At 44.5% G+C, this 17,052-nt stretch overlaps 1 protein-coding gene across 13 annotated transcripts in view; it reads left to right on the top strand.

The window, feature by feature from the left end:
* The window catches only part of ndrg4 (NDRG family member 4), a 192,462-nt gene that overhangs the window by 150,080 nt on the left and 25,330 nt on the right, over nucleotides 1-17,052 (top strand). For all 13 annotated transcript variants that reach the window (XM_078544011.1, XM_078544015.1, XM_078544010.1 and 10 more), the window contains 4 exons: nucleotides 1,068-1,154; nucleotides 2,674-2,730; nucleotides 11,808-11,911; nucleotides 12,851-12,907. In XM_078544011.1, coding sequence (XP_078400137.1) covers nucleotides 1,068-1,154; nucleotides 2,674-2,730; nucleotides 11,808-11,911; nucleotides 12,851-12,907 — 305 coding nt within the window. The remainder of the gene's footprint in view (nucleotides 1-1,067; nucleotides 1,155-2,673; nucleotides 2,731-11,807; nucleotides 11,912-12,850; nucleotides 12,908-17,052) is intronic.

The following is a 17,052-nucleotide window of genomic DNA, read 5'->3' as shown; positions in this document are numbered from 1 at the left end:
GGCAGGTCAGCCTTCTGAATTATATAGTCACCCTTCTACCCTGTAATGTACCAGTTGAAAATCATGCTACATGGTACCAATCACAGTTGGTTTTGTATAAATTGCCTGGTTTATTTTAAATCGATTAACCCTTTTTTAAACAGCAGACAAAGGAGATTCAGGCAAATGCATTAAGTTATTCATTTGTATTGCTGCTAATTTTGTTCTTAGCTCTCGAGCTCTGAGCTCACTCATGACTAACTCATCGCACTGGGGTCTCCCTGTTGTGCTGGGATCTCCCTGTTGCACTGGTGCTGGCATCTTCTATTGAGCTGGGATCTCCCCGTCGTGCTGGGATCTCCCCGTCGTGCTGGGATCTCCCCGTCGTGCTGGGATCTCCCCGTCGTGCTGGCCTCTCCCAGTCGTGCTGGCCTCCCAGTCGTGCTGGCCTCTCCCAGTCATGCTGGCCTCTCCCAGTCGTGCTGGCCTCTCCTGGTCGCGCTGGCCTCTCCCTATCACATTTGCCTCTCCCAGTCACGCTGGCTTCTCCCAGTCGCGCTGGCTTCTCCCAGTCGCGCTGGCTTCTCCCAGTCGCGCTGGCCTCTCCCAGTCGCGCTGGCCTCTCCCAGTCGCGCTGGCCTCTCCCAGTCGCGCTGGCCTCTCCCAGTCGCGCTGGCCTCTCCCAGTCGCGCTGGCCTCTCTCTATCACATTTGTCTCTCCCAGTTGCGCTGGCCTCTTCCTGTCATGCTGGCCTCTTCCTGTCATGCTGGCCTCTCTCTGTCACTCTGGCCTCTCTTTGTCGCGCTGGCCTCTCTCTGTCGCGCTGGCCTCTCTCTGTCGTGCTGGCCTCTCTCTCACGCGCTGGCCTCTCTCTGTCACGCTGGCCTCTCTCTGTCACGCTGGCCTCTCTCTGTCGCTCTGGCCTCTCTCTTTCGCGCTGGCCTCTCTCTGTCGCGCTAGCCTCTGTGTCTCCCTGTCGCGCTGGCCTCTCTCAATCACGCTGGCCTCTTCCTGTCACGCTGGCCTCTTCCTGTCACGCTGGCCTCTCTCTATCATGCTGGATTCACTTATCTCTCTGTTCTTTCAGTTGATTTTCCCAGATATGGTAGAGGGAATGGTCCTCATCAATATTGACCCCTGTGGAAAGGGCTGGATTGACTGGGCGGCAACAAAGGTCAGTGCTCACAACCAGCAAACTGGAACTGGTATTGTTACTAATCATCATCTTGGTCATTGACCAAGTTGGGCTGGAAAGAAGGGGTTGGGGATATTTTTAAAATTCATTTATGGGATGTGGGCATCGCTGGCTAGACCAGCATTTATTGCCCATCCCTAATTGCCCTTGACAAGATGGTGGTTAGCTGCATTCTGGAACTGCTGCAGTCCCTGTGATGTAGGGAGGGAGTTACAGGATTTTAACCCAGCTACAGGGAAGGAACGGCAATATATTTCCAAGTAAGGCTGGTAAGTGGCCTAGAGGGAACTTCCCATATATCTGCTGCCCTTGTCCTTCTAGATTGTAACGATCATGGGTTTGGAAGGTGGTGCCTAAGGACCCTTGGTGAGTTTCTGCAGTGCACCTTGTAGATGGTACACACTGCTGCCACTGTTTGTGGGTGGTGGAGGGAGTGAACTTTTGTGGATGGGGTGCCAGTCAAGTGGGTTGCTTTGTCCTAGATGGTGTCAAGCTTTTTGAGTGTTGTTGGAGCTGCACTCATCCAGGCAAGTGGAGAGTATTCCATCACACTCCTGACTTGTGCCTTGTAGATGGTGGACAGGCTTTGGGGAGTCAAGAGGTGAGTTACTTGCCTCAGGATTCCTAGCCTATGACCTGCTCTTGGAGCCACAGTATTTAGGTGGCTAGTTAATTTCAGTTTCTCGTCAATGGTAACCCCTAGAATGTTGATAGTGGGGGATTCAGTGATGGTAATGCCATTGAATATCATGGGGCAATGGTTAGATTCTCTCTTGTTTGAAATAGTCATTGCCTGGCACTTGTGTGGCATGAATGTTACTTGCCACTTGTCAGCCCAAGCCTGGATATTGTTCAGGTCTTGCTGCATTTGGACATGAACTGCTTCAGTATCTGAGAAGTTGTGAATGGTGCTGAACATTGTGCGATCATCAACGAACATCCCCACTTCTGACCTTTTTAAAAATTCATTTACGGGATGTGGGCATCGCTGGCTAGGCCAGCATTTATTGCCCATCCCCTATTGCTCTTGAGAAGGTGGTGGTGAGCTGCCTTCTTGAACTGCTGCAGTCCCTATGATGGAAGGAAAGTTTCTCTCGGAATAATTGGAATCTAAACAAAGTCTTCAGATGGTTAAAGTATAAAATAATCGATATATCGGGAGTGAGTCGCACACTTGAATCTAATGAAGATTTCAGCTGGTTTACATATGGAATAATGGGTACCCAGGAATGTTATACCCAGGAGTGTGAATGCAATCGAGGGGTTCAGATGGTTTTATATATAAATTCTGCATGGCCCTTCACACTCAACCAGTCTGAATGAGTGGTTGCTTTTCAGTGGCCAATGTAGAGGAGTAGGGAATTCACATTTATGGCCTCTCTGCAGCTTTAGCTTAGACGGTGTAGTATATGGGTGGGTAGGTATAGGGAATGTCATCCTCAAGAAGATTGGAAAATGTGGAGTGAAGCTCATTGCTCCTGTGTCTGTTTGTTGACAGCTCTCGGGTCTGACCAGTTCACTTCCTGACACCGTCCTATCACATCTCTGCAGCCAGGTAAGCAGATATTTCACAAGAAGCAGTGGCTTAGTGCCCTGCAGTGTCAGCTGATAATCTAATAGAAAAGCTTCATCACCCTAATGCAATAAAGATGGAACAGTTTGAAAGGTGAAGGCCCAAACACAGGTTTGTCAACTTTTGCTCATTTGGAGTGAGTTACTGATTTTGGTTAAAATAAATTGTTTTAAATGTTGACATATTTCAGTATAGAAAACAAAAATTAGGGGGCTGATTTCAATGTAGGAATAGGGAAGCGTGGAGAGCAAGTGGAAACTGCAATGGCTGGCCTAGGTTTAATGCCCGAGTAATTTTAACTTCCGGATCTCACCTACATGCTGCAAGTCAGCTGCCTGACCTAAATTGGCAGAAGTCATGGAGGCAGGCATCAAAGGCAGGTTCTCAGTCAAATTGGTAAATTGTGGTGAGGGAGCTCTCCCTGTTGGTGTGAGGGGTAATCAGGTATGGGTCCTGGAAGAGTAACCCTGCTCCTCCTGGCTGAACAAGGAAGATTGTCCACTTAACTTGGAAGGTCCTCTTCGCTGTTCCCATCAGTGGCCAACCTGCCTTCATCTGGTGGCTTCTCTGCTCAGACTCTAGTCACAATATAGTCAGGGTCCCATTGATACAATGGGAACCTGATTTGCACTAATGTATGAAGATATCTTCAGACAGAATCCTGCAGGTTAAGATTGCCAGCGGTTGGAAAGGGTCAAGTACCAAGCAGCTAACTAACCTGCTTACTTTTAGTTGCCCACTTGCTTGGTTTCCACCAAGTAGAATTAAGATCCATGTCTTCACATCTAAATAAATCCACAACCTGTTTCATTCTATGCGTCATCTGTCTATCTCCTAACATGGTCCTTGATGGCTTTGCCTGGCAGTTAGTTTATTTTTAATTGAGAAACCAAAGTAAAAAAGGCAAGGTTCATTGTGCAGGGAACAGCAAATTTGGAAAAATTAAAAATGAGGTAATTCAAGAAGCCATGATTAGGTGATTCTATGCTTGGGTTTTAAAAGCCAACAGATTGTAAGGAAGGAACACTGAGGGAGGGTGGTGAGGAATTCTATAGCTAAGAAATCTTGGGAACAATCAACATAAGATGAGTCTTGGTTTCAACCCAATGAAGTTGTGAGATGAAGCAGAGTATGTTGGATTATGTTTGAAGATCAGAAAGAACAAGGGAGAAAATTCAGAGGAGCATTGACCATAGTAATCAGGATGAAACAGGAAGATGAGATAGGTTGAAAAAGCAGAGAAGGTTTGGGTGGTAGAAATGGCAGAGGAGTTCCTTACAAGACAGGAAGGCCCAGAATTCCACAGGGCTATCATCAACTGTTCCTCTGGGATATTGTCTACCTTCGACAGGAGGCTAGCATAGTTGTAGCTTGATAGGATTTCAGACCCCAAGTCTCTTCTACCTTCTCCAGTTGATAAGAGAGAGACCTCTGCAGATATAGAAGTTTGATTCAAGTCAGGAAAGACAGACTTGCACTTCACAATGGGTTGAAATGTTGAGGAATAAATTGTTTGCCATGAATGAGTAAGTCGAGTTTGGAGGCAGCTTTAGAAAGGGGGAAGATCAGAGAATTCCATTCAAATCAGAGGGGTTCGAAAAAGAATATTAGTAGATTAAGAAATAATATTGTTGGAGCCTTCAAAGACAGAACCACAGCTGGGTTAGACATTGAAAAAGTTATGTTAAAAAATGCAATATTTTTATCAAAGGGCTTAAAAAATATCAAGTTGTAGTGATTCAACCATTGAATTAAGTCTGTGTGATATGAAGGGACATTAATGTACAATGGAATCACCAGCAAAAGAGTGGATAGGCTTGGATGTTAAATAAAGAAGGTTACTGATATGAAAGAAAAGAGCAGGATAGAGGCTAGAATAAATTTATAAAGGGTGCACTGTCAACAATGGCACCGAATGATTGGGAGAAAATTAGATAGCCTGAACATAGTTTTAGCAGGAAACCATATAATGCAATTTGTTTAAAAATGCTTGGTAGCAAGTTCTGTAAAAGCCTTTGGGGTCGCCCAAGGCAATGTTCAAGTGTTCACAGTGTTCAAGGATTCCAGAGTTGAGTAATATGGAGATTATGATCACCAGTGGAACAGTTGTACCAAAGATCACATTGGAAATCATGGATTAAGGTCAGGATTTTCTAAGTGGTGGATAATTCAAAAGTTAACAGCATCTCCCATAACTTTAGATACAATAACAATAGGACTGTAGGTAGAAGTACAGAAGGATAAGAAAGTTCACTTTTCTTGGGGATAAGTTGAACATAAGGAAATTTTCAAGGAGAAGGGAAAATGGAGTTGGGTAAGAGATTGTGAAGTGGTGACGAAGGACAGAGGTAAGTTAAGAGGCAATGGGATCAGAGATTTTATGGAAGTGGAGAGGATCTTACAGAGCAGACAGGGATAAAGTTCAATGTCAGTCAGAAGGTCGACCTCAGTTGAGCATTGAAGGCTCTTTATGAAGGCAATGATGTAAGAATTGGTGCAGAAAAGTGAATTTCAAAAACTAGCTTTCTCAGATACAGCTTTCAACTGTACCATCATTTGAAAGAGGGGTGGATTTGCATCTAGTTGCAAGTGACAGATTTAGAAGCAGCAGCTACAGGGAAGGTGGAATGAAACTGCTATTTGGTAAAGTAGTATTTGGCACTTCAGACTGCACATTTACAGAGTTGGAATCGGAGATGAAGTTGGATTGAGAGACTGCAGACTGACAAAGGCACCAGATGTGATCGGCCAAATTTATATCATAGTTGGAATGCATGATCAAAACAGAGTGTTTGTTTTTCTTCATTCATGGGATGTGAGCATTGCTGGCTAGGCCAGCATTTATTGCCCATCCCTAATTGCCCTTGAGAAGGTGGTGGTGAGCTGCCTTCTTGAACCACTGAAGTCCATGTCATGTAGGTACACCAACGGTGCTGTTAGGGAGGGAGTTCCAGGATTTCGACCCAGCAACAGTGAAGGAGTGGCAATATATTTCCAAGTCTGCTTGGTGTGTGGCTTGGAGGGGAACCTCCGGGTGGTGGTGTCCCCATACATCTGCTGCCCTTGTCCTTCTAGATGGTAGCAATCTGGGTTTGGGTTTGGAAGGTGCAGTGTAAGGAGCCTTGGTGAGTTTTTGCAGTGCATCTTGTAGATGGTACACACTGCTGCCACGGTTCATCAGTGGTGGAAGAAGTGAATGTTTAAGGTGGTAGATGGAGTGCCAGTCAAGTGGGCTGCTTTGTCCTGGATGGTGTTGATCTTCTTGAGTGTTGTTGGAGCTGCACTCAACAAGGCAAGTGGAGAGTATTGTATTAGACCTTACCAGACGGGAAGAGTTAGGGTACAATGTAATAATTTGGATAAAGATTAGGGATACAGTATAAGAGTTAGGATATACTGTGATAGGATACTGTGAGCCAACTAGAGAACAGTGTGGTAATTATAATGTCAGAGTTAAAAAACAGTGTGAGAATTAATTTACAGTATATTTTATGAGTTTGGGGGTGTTTAAAAAAGTCCAGATATTGACTTATTTGATGAACTATGTGAAATGAAAATGGATTATTTCCAAATAATTTTTCATTTAAAATGATGCCTAGTACATCAGTAGGAAACAAACAAACCTGCATTTAATAAACTTGCATTTAATACAGCAACTTTTAGAGAATTTCAGAATTCTGAGAATCTGCCAAAGTGCTCCACACCCAATGACTTGCTTTTGAAGTTTGCACATAAGCAGCAATAACATAAACAACTAATTAATCTGTTTTAATGATGTTGGTTGAAGAACAAATATTGGCCAGGACACTGGGAGAACTTCCCTGTTCTTATTCAAATCATGCAATTGGCTCTTCTATGCCTTGCTGTTTCTGAGTTCCATGTAAACTGATTCTACATCTTCACCTTTAGAACCAAGGTCATTTCTCACTGCAATCCTGATGCCCTCTTTAATTAACAGAGCTACCCAACCACATTTTCCCATCCTCCTGTCCTTCCTGAATGACACATGCCCTTGGATAAAAACAAAAAACTACTGCGGATGCTGGAAATCCAAAACAAAAACAGAATTACCTGGAAAAACTCAGCAGGTCTGGCAGCATCGGCAGAGAAGAAAAGAGTTGACGTTTCGAGTCCTCATGGCCCTTCAACAGAACTGAGTAAAATTAGGAGAGGGGTGAAATATAAGCTGGTTTAAGATGGGGGGGGGGGAAGAGAGGTTGTGGGGGGTGGTGGTTGTAGGGACAAGCAAGCAGTGATAGGAGCAGATAATCAAAAGATGTCACAGACAAAAGAACAAAGAGGTGTTAAAGGTGGTGATATTATCTAAACGAATGTGCTAATTAAGAATGGATGGCAGGATACTCAAGGTACAGCTCTAGTGGGGGTGGGGTGGAAAGACTGACAGGGCATTACAGATATAGATTTAAAAATAATGGAAATAGGTGGGAAAAGAAAAATCTATATAAATTATTGGAAAAAACAAAAGGGAGGGGGAAGAAACGGAAAGGGGTGGGGATGGAGGAGAGAGTTCAAGGTCTAAAGTTGTTGAATTCAATATTCAGTCCAGAAGGCTGTAAAGTGCCTAGTCGGAAGATGAGGTGCTGTTCCACCAGTTTGCGTTGGGCTTCACTGGAACAATGCAGCAAGCCAAGGACAGACATGTGGGCAAGAGAGCAGGGTGGAGTGTTAAAATGGCAAGCGACAGGGAGGTTTGGGTCTTTCTTGCGGACAGACCGCAGGTGTTCTGCAAAGCGGTCGCCCAGTTTACGTTTGGTCTCTCCAATGTAGAGGAGACCGCATTGGGAGCAACGAATGCAGTAGACTAGGTTAGGGGAAATGCAAGTGAAATGCTGCTTCACTTGAAAGGAGTGTTTGGGCCCTTGGACGGTGAGGAGAGAGGAAGTGAAGGGGCAGGTGTTGCATCTTCTGCGTGGGCATGGGGAGGTGCTATAGGTGGGGGTTGAGGAGTAGGGGGTGATGGAGGAGTGGACCAGGGTGTCCCAGAGGGAACGATCCCTACGGAATGCCGCCAGAGGGGGTGAAGGGAAGATGTGTTTGGTGGTGACATCATGCTGGAGCTGGCAGAAATGGCGGAGGATGATGCTTTGAATGCGGAGGCTGGTGGGGTGATAAGTGAGGACAAGGGGGGCCCCATCATGTTTCTGGGAGGGAGGAGAAGGCGTGAGGGCGGATGCGCGGGAGATGGGCCGGATACGGTTGAGGGCCCTGTCAACGACTGTGGGTGGAAAACCTCGGTTAAGGAAGAAGGAGGACATGTCAGAGGAACTGTTTTTGAAGGTAGCATCATCAGAACAGATGCGATGGAGGCGAAGGAACTGAGAGAATGGGATGGAGTCCTTACAGGAAGCGGGGTGTGAGGAGCTGTAGTCGAGGTAGCTGTGGGAGTCGGTAGGCTTGTAATGGATATTGGTGGACAGTCTGTCACCAGAAATTGAGACAGAGGTCAAGGAAGGGAAGGGAAGTGTCAGAGATGGATCATGTGAAAATGATGGAGGGGTGGAGATTGGAAGTAAAATTAATAAATTTTTCCAGGTCCCGACGAGAGCATGAAGCAGCACCAAAGTAATCATCGATGTACCGGAGAAAGAGTTGTGGGAGGGGGCCGGAGTAGGACTGGAACAAGGAATGTTCCACATACCCCATAAAGAGACAGGCATAGCTGGGGCGCATGCGGGTACCCATAGCCACACCTTTTATTTGGAGGAAGTGAGAGGAGTTAAAGGAGAAATTTCCCCTTGATATTCAGGTCCCAGCTTTGGTTTCCTTGTAGCTATGTCTGTAATGGCTATCAGATTTATTTGAGCTCAAAATTTATCTATTTTATTGCAAATGCTGCAGGCATTCAGAAACAGAGCCTTTAATTCAGTTTTTTTTTACTGTTTTTGTAAACTCTGATCCTATCTGCTGGCACACGCTTAAGTTTGGAATCACTGTCCCTTCCTGCCATACCCTGATTATCATTACCTTTATTGCTACCTTGATCTATTGCCTTATCATTTCACTTTAAGTTATTCAATCTTCCCCTACATGATCCCTTCCCACCTCTGGTTAGTTTAAAACCCTCTGTGCTTCCCTAGTTATAAGACTCGCTAGAACACTGGCCCTAGGACGATTCAAGCGTAGACCGTCCTAACGGTATGGCTCACAATTTTGCCAGTATTGGTGCTAGTGCCCCATAAATCAAAACCCATTTCTCTCACACTAACCTTTGAGCCACGCGTTCAGCTCTTTTACCTTATTTACCCAATGCCAAATTTGCATGTGGCTCAGCTAATAATCCAGATTATTGCCTTTGAGGTCCTGCTTTTTAATTTAGTGCCTAGTTGCTCATACTCTCTCTGCAGAGCCTCTTTCCTAGTCTTACCTATGTTGTTGGTACCTACATGGACCATGATCTTCCCCCTCCCATTGGAAGTTCCTCTCCAGCCTTGAGCAGATATCCTGATAACTCTGGCACCTACATAAGAAATAGGAGCAGGAGTAAGCCATTTGGCCCCTCAAGCCTGCCCTGCCATTCAATAAAATCATGGCTGATCTGCCCCAGGCCTCAACTCCTCTTTCATGCCAACTCCTTATAGCCCTCAACTCCCTGATATTTCAAAAATCTATCTACCTCCTCTTTAAATACTTTCAGTGATCTAGCCTCCCCAACTCTCTCAGGTAGAGAATTCCAGACATTCGCTACCCTCTGAGAGAAGAAATTCCTTCGCATCTCAGTTTTAAATGCGTGTCCCCTTATTCTGGAACTATGACCCCTAGTTTGAGATTCCCCCACTAGCGGAAACATCTGCTCAACATCTACCTTGTCAAGCCCCTTCAGAATCTTGTACATTTCAATAAGATCACCCCTCATTCTTCTAAACTCTAATGAATAAAGGCCTAACGTGTTTAGCTGTTCTTGATAAGTCAACCCCTTCAGGAATTAACCTAATGGATCTCTTTTGAACTGCCTCCAATGCCAGTATATCCTTTCTTAAATACGGGGACCAAAACTGTACACAGTACTCCAGGTGCAGTCTCACCAACACCCTGTACAGTTGTAACAAGACTTCCCTATTTTTAAATTCCAACCCCCTAGCAATACAGGCCAAAATTCTATTTGCCTTCTTAAATACTTGCTGCACCTGCATGCTAACCTTTTGTGTTTCATGCACAAGAACACCCAGATCCCTCTGTGCTGCATTTTTTTGGAGTCTCTCTCCATTTAAATAATAACCTGCCTTTTGATTTTTCCTACCAAAGTGCATGACCTCACACTTTCCTGCATTAAACTCCATCTGCCAAATCTTTGCCCACTCACTCAACCTATCTACATCCCCTTGCAAATTCTTTACGTCCTCATCATTACATGCCCTCCCACCTATTTTTGTATCATCAGCAAATTTGGATACATTACACTCTGCCCGCTCCTCTAAGTCATTAATATAGATAGTAAATATTGAGGCCCTAGGTCTGATCCTTGTCGCACTTCACTCGTTACATCTTTCCAACCTGAAAAAGACCTATTAATCCTGACTCCCTGTCTTCTGTGTGTTAACCAATCCTCAATCCATGTGAATACATTACCCACAATACCATGAGCTCTTAACTTGTGTAATAACCTTTTATGTGGCACCTTATCGAATTCCTTCTGGAAATCCAAATACACTACATATACCGGTTCCCCTTTATCAACTCTGCTTGTTATATCCTCAATGAACTCTAGCAAATTTGTCAAACTTCATTTCCCTTTCACAAAACCATGTTGACTCTGTTTGATTGTGTTAAGCTTTTCTAAATGTCCTGCTATTTCTTCCTTAATAATGGACTCAAGTATTTTCCCAATGACAGATGTTAGGCTGACTCGCCTATAGTTTTCTGCTTTTTTTGTCTCCTTCCCTTCTTGAACAGGGGCATCACATTAGCGCTTTTCCAATCCGTTGGGAGCCTCCCGGAATCCAGTGAGTTCTGGAATATTTCGACCAATGCCTCCACTATCTCTGCAGCCACTTCCTTTAAGACCCTTGGATGCAGGCCATCAGGTTCTGGCGCCTTGTCTGCCTTTAGTCCCATTAGTTTCTCAAATACTTTGTCCCTCGTGTTAGAGACTGTTACAAGATCGTTTCTCCCATTAGCTCCTTGCTTATCTGATACCTTTGGAATGTTTATAGGGTTCTCCACCTGTCCTCAGTTTGAGTGTTCAATCTTCACTGAGCAGAATGCACAATTTAAATGCTTTAAGTGGAGCAAGATTTAAGTGGATTAAAATACCCATGCTGTGGGCAGAAAGTTCCAGTCTAACATTCCCAATTTCGCACCCCCCCCACCCCCACACACCTAGCTGCCCCAACTGTATAAAACCTCAAAAAAGTTTTTCCATTCCTTTTGCTGTAACCCTATAGCCATGGCTGGCTATGACTATGCATGTCAGAGCTCATCTAAATCCAAACATTCAGGTATTTTCATTAAATAGAAGTTCAGAAAGTGCTCACTCAAAAGGCTCTGGCGATGAAGCTCTGGAAATATTAAACAGCCTATGTTAGCAGGTTTGACTCCTGGCGTGTGCTGGCATCCTGGTCAACATCACTTAAAACAGATGAATGATCTTTGCTGTCTGTCAGATCACTGTCTGTAAAATGGCTGCCTCATTAGCTTATCAAGCAACAAAACCCTACTCTTCAAAACAATTCATTGTATGTGAAGCATTTGAGATATGATAAGTTGCTGTATAAACTTAAGTGCTTCTTTTGTTGAATTAATACGTGCCACAATGGTCAAATAAGGGCTACAATTAGTGTCCAGGACGCAAAGGTGGGGAAATGGGAGGGCTTGAGGGAATGAAATTAGCTAGTATACCTGATTCTGATTGCTGACTGGTCCCATACTCTAAGAATGCCAACTTCGGTGAGGTACCACAGGGCAGCCTGTGCCCGTGCAGTGGTACCCAGCAGAAAATTTAAGAGAAGAGAGAAGGAAAGAGACCTTTTCTGGAAAAAGCAGGAGGTGGAGATGGTAGTCAGCAGAGTGGAGTGTAACGGTGTTTCTACCTCCTGTCTCAGGAGGAACTGATGAACAATACGGAGCTGGTGCAGAGCCTCCGACAGCAGATAGGAGCTAACGTCAACCAGAGCAATCTGCAGCTCTTCTGGAACATGTACAACAGGTAACACTGTCACAGGCACTCCTCAGTACAGGCAATGCTGTCACAAACACTTCTCGATATAGGTAACACTGTCACACTCTTCAGTACAGTAATGCTGTCACAAACACTCCTTGATATCGCTAACACTGTCACACTCCTCAGTACAGGTAATGCTGTCACAGACACCCCTAACTACAAGTAATATTGCCACAGATACACCCTTATAAGGACAACATTGTCACCGATATTACTCAGTATAGGCAACATTTCCACAGACACAGCTCATTCAGGCAATACTGGCCTAAAGTCAGGGCTGAGTAGTGAGGACTGACATCCCCTTGAGCACAAATTTCACCATAGTGAAAATGATAGTAAAAATGGAAAAGCCTGTTTGTTTTGACCTCACTTTGGAAAAGATATTGGTTCGCGGGCATTTAGAGCCATTATATTTAATCAAATGAGCTTGGGGCTTTATTCATATTTATAAATTGCACTTCTTGCTCCAACTTTGAATCTTCTGAAACAACAGTGTAAAAAGAGGTAGTTCAGCCCATTGTGCCAGTCCTTTGACTGGACCAGTTCACTCCAGTTTCCCGTTTGGTTTTGTGCTGGTCTGACCTTGTAAATTTCTGTATGATGTAACAGCAGATCAGCACTCAGCTGCTCGGATCAAGTATGATTTAACACTTCGAAGGCTTACGTGTTTGTTTCGCAGCCCCTGATACCAGTTGCGTTTCACCATCTCTTAGCTGGGATTACATTTAGGGGGCAGTTATCAACAGATCCTTTGTCCCAGGAGAAGGGAAGAGAGTGCAGCAGAAGCTAATCCTCTTTGCATCAGCCTGAACCCTGATAAAAATCCGTGGCTCAGGGCGTCCCACATTCACTTTTGAAGAAATGAAAATGGAAGCAAAATATGACTCATATTTAAAAATAGTAACACTTTCTTCTTCTCCACAGTCGCAGGGATTTGGAAATGAACAGACCTGGAACTGTGGCCAATGCCAAGACTCTGCAGTAAGTATTCAGTTCTCCCCTCGGATTATCATCCTCTCCAACACTCCAATAGTCACACAGTTTTGTATTCCATTTATTGTCTAAAATTCCAAAACACTGAATCATTCCTTATTCTTACATCCTGATCCATTTCTGTCCTGGTGTGAACATCCCTATCACTGGCTTCAGCATGATGGGAAGTATCCCTGTCACTGACTCCTATGTGAAGGGAACAATCGCTATCACTGGCCCCAGTGTGAGAGGTATTATGACACAGCAGTTGGTAAAGGCTGTTATTTAAAATCCCATTGGGAAACATTAAACAACTGTCATGACCTATATTTTCAAATGGTATGTTTGAGATGAAGCTCTAAAGTCAGGAATAAGACCATCAGTTCTCGAGAGGTTTTTATATCAAACTACATGAGACATTTATTAATTTACACAAGTTAAACATATACACATGGCTACAAATTACTAGTATCATATCTTTTTAACAAATTCCCAAACTAATCTCTACTAAGGCAATAACAACCCATAGACCTAACAAGACACCAGGCAAAGCATTTTCATCTTACAAATTCAAAAGGAGGTTCCTTTCAGTTTGGTTCCTTTGCAGACAGTAGTAGGCTTACAGCTGCTTGAATGTTATATGCCTCCACTCTGCACACACAAAACTGCTTTCTGTTATACCCAGCACTTCTCTTTGAATGTAAATTCTCATTGTATCACTAGGTCCTTTGAACTCCTTTCATGGTACCAATTTTATAAGTAATATAAACATTGCTTGGTCTCTCCTAGCTAGGTGCAAGATCATTCCCCTTTTGAATGCTCTATTCAAAAAAATGCAAATGTACTCTTTACCTCTGTTTCCATCTCAAAATTATCATACAACAAAGCACCCAGACTTGCTGGCTTTAATCCAATTAAAACACACACACAGGCTAAACCTCTATTTAAAAAAAAAATTCCAATAACATTATATACATTAATAGCTTCTTGTCAGAAGGAATATCCCTATCACTGGCCCCAGTGTGAGGATGAGTATTCCCATCACTGGCCCCAGTGTGAAGTGATGATTGTATTCCAGCCACTGACCCCAATGTGAGGGGGAAAATCACCCTGTTGCTGGCCCCAGTGTGAGGATGGGTGTTCCTGTCACTGACCTCAGTGTGAGGTGAGTGCAGTATTCCAGACACTGATCCCATTATGAGGGGGAAATCACCCTGTCACTGACCCCAGTGTGAGGATAAGTATTCCCATCATTGGCTCAAGTGTGAGGGTGAGTATTTGCATCACTGGCCCCAGTGTGAAGGGAAACACCCTGTCACTGGCACAAGTCTGAGGTGAGTGGACCAGTCACTGACCCCAATGTGAGGAGTAATATCTCTGTCACTTTTTTGTAATTTATCATTCAAGGGATGTGGTCTTCGCTAGCTAGGCAGCATTTATTGCCCATCCCTAATTGCCCTTGACAAGGTGGTAGTGAGCTGCCTTCTTGAACTACTGCAGTCCATGTGGTGTAGGTACACCCACAGTGCTGTTAGGGAGGTAGTTCCAGGATTTTGACCCAGCGACAGGGAAGGAACGGCGATATATTTTCAAGTCAGGATGGTGAGTGACTTGGAGGGGAACTTTCAGCTGGTGGTGTTCCCATGTATCTGCTGCCCTTGACCTTCTAGATGGTAGTGGTCATGGGTTTGGAAGGTGCTGAGAAAGGAGCCTTGGTGAGTTTCTGCAGTGCATCTTGTAGACGGTACACACTGCTGCTACTGTGCATAGGTGGTGGAGGGAGTGAATGTTTATGGATGGGGTGCCAAACAGGTGGGCTGCTTTGCCCTGGATGATGTCAAGCTTCTTGAGTGTTGTTGGAGCTGCATTCATCCAGGCAAGGGGAAAGTATTCCATCACACACCTGATTTGTGCCTTGTAGATTGTGGACAGGCTTTGGGAAGTCAGGAGGTGAGTTACCTGCCGCAAGGTTCCTAGCCTCTGACCTGCTCTTGTAGCCACAGTATTTAGGTGGCTAGTTAATTTCAGTTTCTGGTCAATGGTAACCCCCAGGATGTTGATATTGGGTGATTCAGCGATGGTAATGCCATTGAATGCCAAGGGTCGATGGTTAGATTGTGATTTGTTGGATATGGTCATTGCCTGACACTTGTGTGGCACGAATGTTACTTGTCAGCCCAAGCCTGGATTTTGTCCAGGTCTTGCTGCATTTAGACGTGGACTGCTTCAGTATTTGAGGAGTCGTGAATGGTGCTGAACATTGTGCAATCATCAGCGAGCATCCCCACTTCTGACATTATGTTCGAAGGAAGGTCATTGATGAAGCAGCTGAAGATAGTTGGACCTAGGACACTACCCTGAAGAACTCCTAGAGCTGAGATGACTGACCTCCAACAACCACAACCATATTCCTTTGTGCTAGGTATGACTCCAACCAGCGGAGAGTTTTCCCTCTGATTCCCATTTACTCCAGTTTTGCTAGGGCTCCTTGATGCCACTCTCGTCAAATGCTGCCCTGATGTCAAGGGCAGTCATTTTCATCTCACCTCTGGAGTTCAGCTCTTTTGTCCATGTTTGAAGTATTTTCTCTAAAAAGAAAATATCACTTTAATTTTAGGCTTTAATATTATTTTCTCCTCCCTCCCCTGTTTGACTGTGCCTATGTGAGTTGAAATCCCTCTGTATCCATCACATGCACATTTTGGCCTTTCCAGACCTGAGTCCATCACTTCCAACTGCTGGCTTTTATCCCTCTTAGCCTCCTGGTCACATCACCTTTCATTTCTCTCCTCTCGGATACTTGCTCCACAACCTATCACTTCATCCGTTGCTATCCGAGGCTTGGATCTTCCTCTGATAACATAGCTACCATCTGTACCTGTCCCAGCATTCTGCACTCACCCATTAGGGCACCACTGCTGCCTCCTGACCAGCAACATCAAACTGTCCCATTCTCCTCTCTCACCAATTTTTCTGACCAGTGTACCCACTGAGGGTTAACCTCACCAATCTCTTCCTTGTCCCCACTCACCCCTTCTATCACAGTTCCCTTGGTCTCTTCCAGAGGAATAACAATACCAGACCCTCTCCACATCTTCCTCCAGAATGTCTATTTACTTGCAAACAAGGCTCATCTCTCCTTGACCTTATTATGAATTGTTCCTCTCAATGAAGTCTCCCTATCTGGCTATAGTTTCCAACACATGGACTTTCCAAATCACTTGGTCACCAAATCACACTTTGATCTCTTCCCTTACTCCCCTGATACCTTCTCCTTTGAGCACTTCCCTTCTTTGAACCCTGTTGACTTTCTCTTAAAATCCCCATTTTCGACAGCCCTTCCAAGCCACTGGACTGAACATCTCCGCATCCTCAGTGATTTCAGTCTTCGCTTCAGCTCTTCATGTCCTCTCTTCTCTGAATTGATGGTCTCTGGTGTTCCTTTAAACCTCTGCTCCATCTATCCTCATCTATTCATATTCACAGCTATACCTACAACCTCTTGTGTTCTTCGCTTTAATAATGTCTATCATAGACAAGAGCATCTCTGGTCACTTATATCCCTCACCACCCCTCAAGATCACTTCCTTCTATACGTGCTTCTGGAAAAAAAATCTCCTCCCCAGTTCAGTTGCACTTTCAGGATGCTACTGCCTAACCTCCAATGGCCCTCCATTCACAATGATACTTCTGCAGCAATTGACCTGCTGAACCACCCCATCTGCTTCATCTTGCCTGTGGTAAAATACTTACTCTCTCCCATCCTGATTGATCTCTCTGGTATGGACCCATCTTTTCTCCCTCAAATCCATGGGGTATAGACATTAGTGTGTCTGCTGCACAGCTTGTTGAGCCATCCATCACCAGATCAGTTTGCACCATACAAAATGCTATTGTGCCTCACTCTCTTCTGGGAGAACTGCAATTTTTCAGGATGGCATGCATATATAACCCTCAACTTCTTTTCACCACTACTATTCATCTCTTTAAACCCACCTCCTCTGCACTCCACCCTCACCAAAACAAATAATGTGACGAGCTCATGGCCTTCTTTGTCATTAAGATTGAGACCATCCATTCGTCTGCTAATTTCTCCTTTCCCTTGCCTTAGCCTTGAGCCCACATTTTTTTTCTAGAGTTTCACCTTTGTCCCA

Source organism: Cetorhinus maximus, chromosome 6, assembly GCF_964194155.1.
Source record: "Cetorhinus maximus chromosome 6, sCetMax3.hap1.1, whole genome shotgun sequence".
In the NCBI taxonomy this organism is placed as follows: Eukaryota; Metazoa; Chordata; class Chondrichthyes; order Lamniformes; family Cetorhinidae; genus Cetorhinus; species Cetorhinus maximus.
Note: the sequence above shows the minus strand (reverse complement) of the source record. Positions and strands in the feature narration are given on the sequence as shown.